We start from the raw sequence: 11,986 nt of genomic DNA on the forward strand, positions 1-11,986 counted from the left end.
GCCAGCAGCCCACCGGGTTTGTTGACCCGGCGCTTCCCGACCATGTGTGCCTGCTTTCGCGGTCCTTGTACGGCCTTAAGTAGGCTCCACGCGCTTGGTACCAACGCATCGCGGCGTTTCTCCACCAGCTTGGGTTCCGATCTACCTGCTCGGACGCCTCGCTCTTCGTCTATCATCAGGGCTCTGACAGGGCCTACTTGCTGCTCTATGTCGACGACATCATCCTGGCGGCATGTACGGCTGGTCTCCTCAGTCAGCTCACGGCTCGTCTTCGCGCTGAGTTCGCCATCAAGGACTTGGGTCCTTTGCACTACTTCCTCGGTGTCGAGGTGGTGCGCCATCCGGATGGCTTCTTCCTTTATCAGCGAAAGTACGCTCACGAGCTCCTGGATCGTGCTAGCATGCTTAACTGCAAGCCCGCCGCTACGCCTGTTGATTCGAAGGCCAAGCTCTCTGCCTCGGATGGTTCTCCCGCTCCGGATGCTGCATTCTACCGGTCTATCGTTGGTGCTCTCTAGTACCTCACTCTAACTCGACCGGAGATTCAGTATGCCGTACAGCAGGTGTGTCTTCATATGCATGCTCCTCGAGATGTTCACTGGGCCGTTGTCAAGCGAATTCTTCGCTACGTCTGCGGCACTATGGAGCTCGGCATCACGCTCTACGCCTCCACCGACACCGCCCTCACGGCCTATACCGATGCAGATTGAGTGGGCTGCCCTGACACTCGTCGCTCCACCTCAGGCTATTGTGTCTTCCTTGGACCATCACTCATATCCTGGTCGTCCAAGCGGCAGCCTACGGTCTCTCGCTCCAGTGCTGAGGCTGAGTATCGTGTGGTGGCCAACGTCGTCGGCGAGTGTTCGTGGCTTCGCCAGTTGCTCCAGGAGCTCTTTTGTCCATGGATCGTGCTACTGTGGTCTACTGCGACAATGTCTCGGCTGTCTACCTCTCCGCCAACCCGATACATCATTGTCGGACCAAGCATATTGAGTCAGATATCCACTTTGTTCGCGAACAGGTGGCCCTTGGCCATATTCGTATTCTACACGTTCCCACTTCCCAACAATTTGCTGATATCATGACCAAGGGATTGCCTACGGCGTCGTTTGAGGAGTTCCGGTCCAATCTTTGCGTCCACAGCGGTGCCGCTTTGACTGCGGGGAGGGGTTGAGTATATGTGTTGTGCATATCCGTGTATTGGGCCCACCTCCTAATTCCTTGTATAGTTGAGGTCGTGACCCACCTCTTGTACATCATATATACGTGCCTTCGCACATGAGCAATACATCGTGCAATCATACAACATCTACTCCCTCCGTTCTAAATTACTCGTCGCAGAAATGAATGTATATAAAACTAAAATACATCTAGATACATGCATATCTGTGACAAGTAATTGGGAACGGAGGAAGTACTTCTTTACTAATGGGGTGGCTATGGATCATGTCGACGTTCGACGTACAGCAGGTACAACTTGTACTGTACAAGAGTAGAAGTGATGTCATCCAATCGAATGCATCATGACTCCTCGATGGGCATCTTGATTCCCTTGATCTCCCGCGCGAGGGTCCGCAGCTCCTCGACCTCGTCGGCGGCGAGGCTCCACCCGAGTGCACCGGCGAACTCCATTGCCTGCCCGGCGTTCTTGGCCCCCGGGATGGGTACCACGTTGCCCTGGCAGGTCAGCCAGTTCAGAGACACCTGAAACCACAACAATCCGCCATTAAACTCTCCTGCACATATCCCTTGTCTATATGTACAGTTTCTTTCAGTGGTGCGGTGGTATATCTCAGGATCGATACTTGTTTTTCAGAGAGGGAAACACGATGAGTTGATTAATGTAGTCTGAAGCACCTGAGTTGGGTTCTTGCCATAGCTTACTCCAATCTCTTTGATCCTGTTCATCAGCGGTTGGAGCTTCGTGCATGACATTAAAAAACAAACATCTTCAGTGAGCAGAGATGCAGTTGCAGCAGAGTTTTTCTTGTCAAGGGGACATGAAGATCCAAGCATTGTGCAACGGTTTCAGAAATGGTATCACCTTGGTGAGGAACTCGGGAGTGTAGGTATTCCCCCGAGGACCCGTGGGTGGATTCTCCGGAGTGTATTTCCCTGACAGAACACCTGAATCCATCCATAAAACAATGGGGAACATATGATTAAACGGACATACTACTACTTTTGTACCCCAAAATAAAATAAAGATGATTCATCAATCAATAGTGGAGAAGTTGAGCAAGGAGGGAGGGAGGGAGGGAGGAAAGGAAGGAAACCTTGGGCGATGGGGGAATAGGCGATGAGCGTGACGCCGAGCTCGTCGCAGGCGGCCTTGACGCCGTTCTCCTCGGGCGTCCTGTAGATGAGGCTGTAGTTCACCTGGTTGACGGCCAGCGGGACGCCCCTCTTCTTGAGCCGCGCGTGTGCGTCCCGGAGGCGTTTCTCTGATGTCAAACCATACCATACCATACCATACATACATTCAGTGGGTAATCAACTGCTATCTTCTGATGAATAAGGCATTTCTACTCCACGGCCAGTTAAGAACTTAAGTTGTTACCATTGTAGTTGGAGACTCCGACGGCCTTGACGAGACCTTGCTCGTACGCATCCGCCAGTCCATCAAGGTACCCTGAAATAGTTAACCATGCGAGCAAGAACATGCGGTCCATCAAGTCTGTCCATGCACCTTGACCTTGAATCGATATGAATAGGTCCTATATAATTATAAGTAATATATAATTGGATACCTTCATTTCCCCATAGCCCTGGCCTGAAAAAGATAGCAAGTGTTTGTCCGTCAGCAAAAGTCTGAAGAATACAGTACGTAATTCAGAACTAGACAGAGATTCAGACAAGTTAATAAGGATTGACGGACCAGTGGAGCTGGTAGAGCTCGACGGAGGGGAGGCCGAGGCGCTCCAGCGACTTCTTGAGCGCGGAGAGGACACTGCCACGTCCGAACCTCCAGGGTAGCGCCGCAAACTTGGTGGCCACGGTCACCTCCACCGCCCCCTTCTGCTGCCTCTCCCTGATGAAACTGTCATCAACATGCATGTAAGGACACGCATCCATCACTAGTCATCGATATAATTTCATTTGTGAACAAATTTGTTGAATTTCTGATGGTGGTAAATTATGGACAAGTGATGGGATGGTTTACGTACTCTCCCAGTAGGCTTTCTGAATTCACTGCTCCCATGAGCTGCATGGGGACACAAGACATAAAAGTTACCTACTAACTATTGTGCTTTAATTTGGGACTCCTATGAGCTGGCTTGATTTGATCTTACCGCTGTGCCGTATACTTCGGCGGTGTCAAAGAAAGTCATTCCGCTGTCGATGCTGGCGTCGAATGCTGCTTTAGCCTCCTTCAGTCTCCTGTCTGCATGCCAAATCAACCCTTTTTTAGGATGGAAACCCTGAGTACTTAAATAGTGATAGCGAGGTGTAGACACTTATTTTAAAACGGAGCGAGTAATACGATAGTAGTAATTTTTTAGGCTACACGTGCGGTTCTTCTTTCCCGCAGGCTAAATAACCTGGATATGATGCATGCATGGGAAGCATGCCCAGGGTTTCAGAGCGTTAATTTCGTAGTCACACTTTCTGACTGGTCCTGTGAAGGACGTAGAGTGACCAGGCATGTTGAGTTGCAGATGTAGGTAACACAAACACATGACAGTTGACACGGCACCACGACTACGTGTACAGCGAAACTAGTATACAGGTTTAGCCGCCAAGTTTAAGCAGTTCAAAGTCCAATTTCATCGTGCGTCGTCTCGACGAGGACACCATGTAGTGATCTAAAACGTCGTATGTATATTAATTTGCAGAGGGAGTGATTATTAATTGGAGGCGACAAAATAAAAATCACGAGACGAGTGACTCACCATCCCACTCGGAATCGTTCCAGTAGGTGGTGTCGCCCCACGACCAGGCGCCGATGCCGAGCTTGCTCACCGCTACGCTGGACTCGCCCAGTCTCACCTTGTCCCCCTCCGCCACCTTCGCCCCCGCACCCGCCCTCGGCGGTCGCAGCGCCGCCATCGCTCTCCTCTCCTGCCGCCGGCCGTCCAGCGGACCGAAGCAGCAACCCACGCCGCGGCCGGCGCCGACCTGCAGCGAAGCCATTCCTAGCTAGTTGCAAGCTCCAGCTAGTACTGTACTTTGCTCGCTCGCTCGGCCGCTGAGCCACCAGCCACCACTCGATCTCTTAAAAAGCTCTCAGCTCGATCGGCCGTTGCGCTGGGGCTTAACTAGTTTGTCTGGCCAGGAGGAGAGGGGACGAGGAGGAACAGGGAGAGGGCCTGCGGCTTGGTTGGCGCCTTGGCCGCTAGCCGGACACAATTGGCGCCTAGCTCAGATACTTTGTGCGAGTGTGGCTGCATCGGCCTCGCCCGGAGCTGTCTACCAATTCTAGTGTTGTAGGCGCTATGCTAGCTATGTTTCGGAGCCGCGACGTGACGCACGTGGACGGTCTGCTGGACCCCACCTTTTCGTTGCCACATGGGAGAAGAAATAGACGGTCAGCATTTCCACGGACATGGTAAATCTGATGACTAAGCAGTTTTTTATAGTTTTTTTTAAAAGCAGCCTTTTTAGGTTAAGATCATCTACAGGGCACCCCAAATCCGACTCAAACGCCCGGACGGAAGCCCGGTCAGTGACCACTCAGAAAAACTTGATCCAGACGAGCGTCTCAAACGGCTCTCAAATGCCAGGGCTGACCAGCACCCTTCATATCCAGCCCAAATATGGGGATGCCCGGACGCGACCGTGCGTGTTCGGCATGTCTGATTGATGGTGGAGCCTCACACGGAATCACCCGAAAGCCCGACGGTTCGATGTACGTCTCCTCCGATGGGATGTGAACGCCGCATGGCACTGCTCCGGCTCGTGCCCGAGGCCAAATCCGGCTATTTAAGTTGGTAGGCGTCCCCAACCCTAACCACATCCACCTTCTTCCTCTTTGCATCGTCAGCTCGAGCCCATCAACCTCTCTCCTGCTCCACCGCTCTTCTCATGTTATTCGGTTTGCCATGGCCTGACAAAAGAAGATGACGTATGTTGTACACATGCCGGAGCGCCGGTTATGGATTGAGGAGGCACTACTAAAGAAATGCTTATACACAGGAGCTCAGTAGTAGAGATTTTTATAAGAAAGTGCTACTGCTAAAGAACGGTAGCGTTTGTCACTGAAGAGCGCTGCTACTATTCATGTAGCAGTAGCGCTTTTGTTATAAAAAACGCAACTACTATAGTCGCCAACGGTTGCATGGCAGTGTAGGTATACTAGTAGTGCTCGTAATTAAAAAGCGCTACTGCTATTGTACATAGCAATAGCGCTGTCCTCTGACGAGCACTACTAGCGGTTATTGCTAAACAGCGCTACTACTACGCTTACCTTATCCACACCCGGCGCCCCACGCGCGTCCCTCACTCTCCCTCACACACTCTCACTCGCCGCATGTCGCCTGCTGTCGCCGCCATCGCCCGCCGTCGCCACCGACGTCCCCAAGGTATCTGCCTCCCTCCCTCCTCCTCTCGCCGCCCTCCCATCCCTCCCTCCCTTCTCCTCCTCTCGCCGCCCTTCTCTCCCCCTCCTCTCTCCTCCGGCGGCCCCTTCCGATCCTCTTCCCCCCTCTCCGGCGGCCCCCTCCTCCCTCTACTGCTCTCTCCTCCTCCCTCCTCCTCCTTCCCCTTCTTCCCCTCCTCCTCCCTCCTCCTTCCCCTTCTTCCCCTCCTCCTCCTCCTTCCTCCTCCTCCTGGCCTCCTCCCACCTCCTCCTCCTCCCCCTTTCTGTAAATAGGTTTTATTTTTTGTTAAATGTAGGTTTTTGTTTTTAGTAAATGTAGGTTTTTAGTATATTTTGTTTTTAGAAAATTTGAATAAGTAATTTGAAAAGAATATGTAAATGTAGGTATTTTGAATAGAATAGGAAATTTTTAGAAATTTTAAATAAGTAAATTTGAATGTAATAAAATATGAAATTAAAAAAGTAAATGTAGGTCTTTTGAATAGAATAGGAAATTGTTAGAAAATTTGAATAAGTAAATTTGAATAGAATAGGAAATTATAAGTAAATTTGAATAAAATAATTAAATGTAGCTTATGGAGTTTCACTAAGTCCTAAGATGACGATAATTAAATTTCAGGCGCTCGATATGTCCTTTTTTAGCAAAGGTCATGCCGGATTTTTCCGTGAATTCTGGCATGACTTGTGCTAGAATATGTAGGATATATCGAGTGGCCTAGATTTTCTAGAAAAATAATTAAACGACATTTCCGGTTGACTTTAAGTCTGTCGAGGCTCCATCACCGACGGTCAAAAAATCAGTGAGGGAGTGTATCCACCATATATGAGAGAGGACGAAGAATCCCGACTGTTGTCGTGGGGGTCGTTTCTCCTTCTTCTCCGGGTGCTAGACCTTTGTTATGCACTAGGGGAAGGAGGAGTAACGACCATCACCGACGATCGCAAATGTTAGAGAGGAATCAGTGAGTGAGATCGAGTCTCCACCACATATGAGAGGACGAAAAATCCCGATTGTTGTCATGTGGGTCGCTTCTCCTTCGTTCCCGTGTGCTAGACTCGGCGGACCGATAGTCAACCTGTGATGAAGAATAATGATCTAATTTAGTTTTTGTAGTACATATATTGAATTGTACAAGTTCAATCTTTGAATTATGAACATAGGAAATGTCATCATCGGACGACGAAAGTCTCCCGGGGGAGTGCAGCTGGTGCAACAACGACCGAGGTCTATGCGACAGGCCTCACCTGGACGAAGATCGGCGCTTCAGCATTAAGATCCAGGAGACCTTTGATGTTGAAATGGTACGCAACGACGACAAGTGTTTTTTCGTAATTAAACATGGCTTCAACTATTTCAACGTGTAATTTTCATCTTTTACAATTTGAGTAGCTTATCCCATGCCATGCAAGACGCTATGTCTTGGAGAGGATGGATTTTGAAGACCATGAAATTTCGAAACAAAGAAAATTCACCTAAGGACCCATCATGGTATGGATTTTGAAGTAAATCCATACAATTCTGAGAGCGTAACCCATTTTGGTTGCACAAATTGGGAAGCACTTTGCAAGATGTATGGTTTTTATGAGGGTATCCTTGTCGCCATGGATCTTGGTGATCCTGACATCGAACAAGACAATATGGACATTTGGGTCCTTGTTGATACGCTTCCAATTCTACCACTATGTGAGTTTCTCAAACATAGTTATTAACTAATTTATATTGTTTATTTGAAAATAGTTGACATCTTATTTCCATTGATAGCTTATTTTCATTCTTCAAACAAAGTGCGAAAGATGGTAGACAGAACCTACTACGCCGATGGCTCTGAGTTAACTTATCAGGAGAAAAATCATCCGATCACATTTTGTACTGATCTTGAGAATTACACTATCTATTATCAAACTCCTCCACATTATGGTCAATACGTGCCACTAGTGCATGTGTTGAACTACGGTAACATCCATGGAGATGCCATGGTAAGATTTTTTACTATTACGACATCCGTGCACCTTTTGCATAAATTCTTTTAAAACTTAACTACATTGCCAACTACGAAGTTATTACTATGTTTTTCAACAGAAAATCCCGAAGGATTGTGTGCCTCATCTGATGTACCCGAATGGCCGCCTTGATGTTTTGAACATACAGCCAGGTCATCCTACGAATCACGCATGTTCATATCAGATTTCTAAAACCAGTGAAGACATGGAAATCAAAGAATGGAAAAAATGTATGGACAGTCGTAAGGAGGTACTTGGAAGCAACATTGTGCGAAAGGCAAGAATTGGAGACATGATAATATTCATTCTCCATAATGGAGAGTCAGGGCCTATCTTATTTTATGCTATTTTACCTAAGAGAAGGCAGTAGGTCCTAGCTAATAACACTCATGATCATGTGCTAAGAAGAACTAAATAGGATTGGTTAGATGACTATGATGATGATGTGGTATCGAGTAGAAGTTGTATGATCGATGATGATGAGTATGACTTGTTATTATGATACCAATGATGAGTTATTTATTATTATGATCGATGATGCATGATGCTAAGTTGTTATATCACTACTGCAGGATGCTGCTAATGCGACAGTACGATCAGAGACCCTTTGAGAAACTGTGTGCGATGCAGTAATCGCAAATGGTGGTGTATAAAAACCGTCAAAAAAGGTGCAAAACATTTGCAATGGAGGATGCATCAAACACGTTTCAGATTTTAGTTGCATGTGCGATTCAGGCCACACGGGTAACCCGTTTCAACTGTTTGCGATGAGGCAGAACAACAGAAACGGGCAGCCATATCAATGTGTGTGCGATATCCGACGTACAATTCTCTTCGATGAACCGTTTGCTATTAGGGAGTGCAACATAAATGGTTAGCCACATCAAGGTGTGTGTGATATAGGGCATACGGTTCACTCGGACGAACTGTTTTCGATTAGCGAACGCAACCGAAACAGTTCAACTTAACAAGATGTGTGTGATACGTGGCAAATAGCTGACTCGGATGAACTGTTTGCGATGAGAATTTACAACACAGGTGGTTAATACAGTTAGTTCGTGTGTGATTCTGTGTGTACAAAAAACTTTCAAAAATGCAAACTAGTTGCTTGCGGTGGCTAGGAGTATCGCACACGATGCGTCTGCGAGTACTCGCGTGCGATGATTAGTAAGTTACACATGCGTCTGCGAGTACACGGACGCAAGGGTGCTATGCTAATCATGGAGTCCGAGAAGATCATCGTCGAAAGGCCGCCAGCTCAGCCTTTTAGCTTATATTTTATTATAATTGTATGCATATGTAGGTCGCGAGTGTTCTGGGTCTTGCCGCATTTGGCATTTAAATTATCCTAAATATGTAAGACAATTATTAAGAATTATTAATAGTTGACATTGTAACTTTGCCTCAAAGGTGAGCAGAGCGCGCACAGGGACGCCAGAGCGGAGCTCGCCGCGGCCGCCTCAACGGAGAGCAACCACGTGGTCAACCTTCTGCCATCAATAAATTTTGACCTTGTTTCTCGTCACATTGCTGATTACAACGCAATAAGTAATTGCAAATATGTTCACACCTCTCAAACTAATATGTGTTCACACTTAGCACCGGGCTATAAAAACTACCAACTCAAAAATTACTTCACAGTTCCTCTCCTCATCACCCACAAAACTGGGTTTCTCTGTCAAGTCGTTCCACCATGACCGGTAGGAGGACTTTAGGGTGGACATATAACCAGGCAGCAAAGACCAAGGCCGCGGAAGCACTAGAGAGGTCCCGCCGCGAAGCCGCAGCCGCAGCAGAGATGTCTGGGCGTGCCGCGGAGCCCTCAAACAAGCTCTCACGGGCACGCGAGGGCTCTCACAAGCGCATTCGCGACGTTGGCCATCACAACGAGCCGACGTTCCTGAAGTCCTTCGTCAGCGACGACGACATTCTTGCTGGCGTCACTACGCAGTAGGAGCTGGTCGACGGCTTGATGAAGCTGCTCAAGATCAGCGATGCCTCGGTTGACAAGGCGACCGGCCTCGTCGAGCAACTCATGGATGACAATGCGAAGCTCCTCAAGTTGGTCGCCGAGAAGGAGGAGGAGGCCACCGGATGGAAGATGCCGCATGAGCAGAGCAGTGCCTCAGAGATGACGCTGAAAGTGGTCGTCGAGGAACTGATGGGTGGCTTAAGGAAGCTCCAGATCGAGCGCAAGAAGGAGGTGGAGGAATCCGTGGCTGCTTTCAAGAGAAGTCGTGAGGAATTGAAGAAGGAGCTAGAGGATTTCGCCGTCCGGTGATCCATCGACGAGTAGAGACAGTAGTGACCCAGATCGTTGTCTGCAATTTCCTTCTTCTCTTGCCCCTGTGTCTTCCGGGCTTTGCCGCATGTGGTATTTTCAATTATCCGGAATATGTAAGACAATTATTATGTGCACCATTGTAAATTTGTGGTCATATTATCCGTCGCCATTTTATTTGCGTTCATATTATCCGTTGCCCTATGTGGCAATTTAAATTAGGGAGGAATAATAGCTGAAAACAAATGCTGCCATGGGATCACAAGCAAACACCCTCAGTTCAGGTGCTTTAATTAATCCATTAATGGAGAAGTTGTGAGCGAGGCGGGCGGCGGCTGGTGCATGGAGGTCAAAGAGCTTGCTTCCCGGTGAGCATGGGCGGCCTTGCTGCTCGCACGTGCCCCGTTGAGCCTGTGAGGTGGACATGATGCACGCGCCCCGTCGAGCCTGCACGGCGGACTGCTCGCACACGTCCCGTCGAAGCTGCACGACGGACTTCTCGCGCTCGAGCCGTCTAATCAAATAGCTGCACGCACGCCACCCACTATGGTTAAATTTCTACACGGTAAATACAATACAACCGTTTGCGATATTAACGTGTCAGTTTTTTTCAAAAAGGACTTCGTTGGCTACTAATGTGTGTGCCTCTTCTCAAACCTGATGATTTTTCTTACCATGGCATATATGTGTCATGTCATGAAACCATGCCAAGTTTCATGTTTTTTGGGTTACTCTTTTATTTACTGGGATTTAAAAACCGAGATTCTCATTGTTTCAGATCGACGACAAGTTTGTTGTCAGGACCCCGATTCCAAGTCACATCGATCTAGCCGGTAACACCTCATATCACTTTGCGGCCTCACGCACGGTATTCCCACGGGTGTTGCCTTACCATGGTCCGGGACCGTTTGCGCCTTTTGGCTCACGCATATGATAGTGTCGCTAGCATCCATATGACAGAGAACCCGGGCCGACATGACTAGTCGTGAACCCAAAGTGGCACTAACTTACGGGGACAGGCATACATGAATCAACATCGAGCATGTCGGCCAGTAGCGTGCGAATCTGGGCTGTAGCACTGGGCTAACAGGACTCCGGTGAACCGGGCTGTAGCGGGCTAGGCAGGACTCCGGATGTCACTGCGTGACATTTCCCTGAAGGGACAGACACAGGAACAAAGTGAATCACATGCCGGCCAGTCAAGTGTTCCGGAGCAGTAGTGCTGGGCTAGCAGGACTCCGGTGAAATGGGCTATAGCGGACTACTATGGCTCATGGAAGTACAAGACTACATTTCCCCATAAGAGAGGCTACCAAGGATAAACAACTAGGTTGTCGGATCCCACACATACCAAGCATTTCAATCATACACACAATATGCTCGATATGTGTAAATACAACATGGCATCACAACATAACTCTACGACTCAAGTATTTATTCATTAGGCTCCGAGGAACGGGATATTACAAACATGGGTCTCATGACCCAACATTCAGAGCATACAAGTCAAAGCACATGCGGAAGCTTAACATGTCTGAGTACAGACATCTACAAATGAAAAAGGCTGAGAAGCCTAACTATCTACCAGATCCTGCCGAGGGCACAAGATCGTAGCTGAGGTATCAAGCTAAACGTCGAAGTCCACACGGAACTACTAGTGAGACTGACATCTCTCTGCAAAACATAAAATAGGCAAACATGAGTACAGATGTACTCAACAAGACTTACATCAGAACTAACTACATATGCATCGGTATCAACAAAGGGGTAGTGGAGTTCAACTGCAGCAAGCCAGCTTTGACTCAGTGGCTAACCTGAACTACGACTGCAAGCAACTCTTTTGAGGTGGCGCAAACGAGTCCACATATTCACCATTCAATACACCACTATGGATCCGCTCCCGTCTCCCTACGAGAAGGCCATCCATAGCACTCACGCTTATTTTGCGCATTTTAGAGTATCCACTTTCACTTGTCTATGAACTGTATAGGCAACCAAGTAGTCCTTTACCGCGGACGCGGCTATTCGAATAGATGATGTTAACCCTGCAGGGGTGTACTTGTTCACACACGCTCTCACCACTTACCGTCGTTTACACGACATGTACTCGGCAACCTTCAAGCGGAAGCCCAACGAGGGTGTCGGCCACGGCCTACCTAAACACT

General features: G+C 48.3%; 1 protein-coding gene across 1 annotated transcript; it reads right to left on the minus strand.

Moving 5' to 3' along the window:
* Nucleotides 1-1,214: 1,214 nt before the first annotated feature.
* Nucleotides 1,215-4,396, minus strand: LOC123188772 (uncharacterized oxidoreductase At1g06690, chloroplastic). Its single transcript, XM_044601016.1, has 10 exons — nucleotides 3,894-4,396; nucleotides 3,294-3,385; nucleotides 3,168-3,205; nucleotides 2,879-3,040; nucleotides 2,751-2,773; nucleotides 2,561-2,632; nucleotides 2,277-2,444; nucleotides 2,045-2,127; nucleotides 1,858-1,920; nucleotides 1,215-1,704 (listed from the first exon to the last, which is right to left on the minus strand). The coding sequence occupies exons 1-10, from the start codon at nucleotides 4,132-4,134 to the stop codon at nucleotides 1,522-1,524; spliced, it is 1,125 nt and encodes a 374-aa protein (XP_044456951.1). The 5' UTR covers nucleotides 4,135-4,396; the 3' UTR covers nucleotides 1,215-1,521.
* Between the last annotated feature and the right edge of the window lie 7,590 nt (nucleotides 4,397-11,986).

This window comes from Triticum aestivum, chromosome 2A (genome assembly GCF_018294505.1).
Source record: "Triticum aestivum cultivar Chinese Spring chromosome 2A, IWGSC CS RefSeq v2.1, whole genome shotgun sequence".
Taxonomy (NCBI): domain Eukaryota; kingdom Viridiplantae; phylum Streptophyta; class Magnoliopsida; order Poales; family Poaceae; genus Triticum; species Triticum aestivum.

What these genes read in the sequence shown, in the direction of transcription:
- LOC123188772 (XM_044601016.1), bottom strand. Translation starts at nt 4,134, where the DNA reads ATGGCTTCGCTGCAGGTCGGCGCCGGCCGCGGCGTGGGTTGCTGCTTC. An exon ending in TCAGAAAGCCTACTGGGAGA is followed by an intron (nt 3,041 to 3,167) that starts GTACGTAAACCA and finishes TGTTGATGACAG; the next exon opens with TTTCATCAGGGAGAGGCAGC. An exon ending in ATGGCAAGAACCCAACTCAG is followed by an intron (nt 1,705 to 1,857) that starts GTGCTTCAGACT and finishes TTGTGGTTTCAG; the next exon opens with GTGTCTCTGAACTGGCTGAC.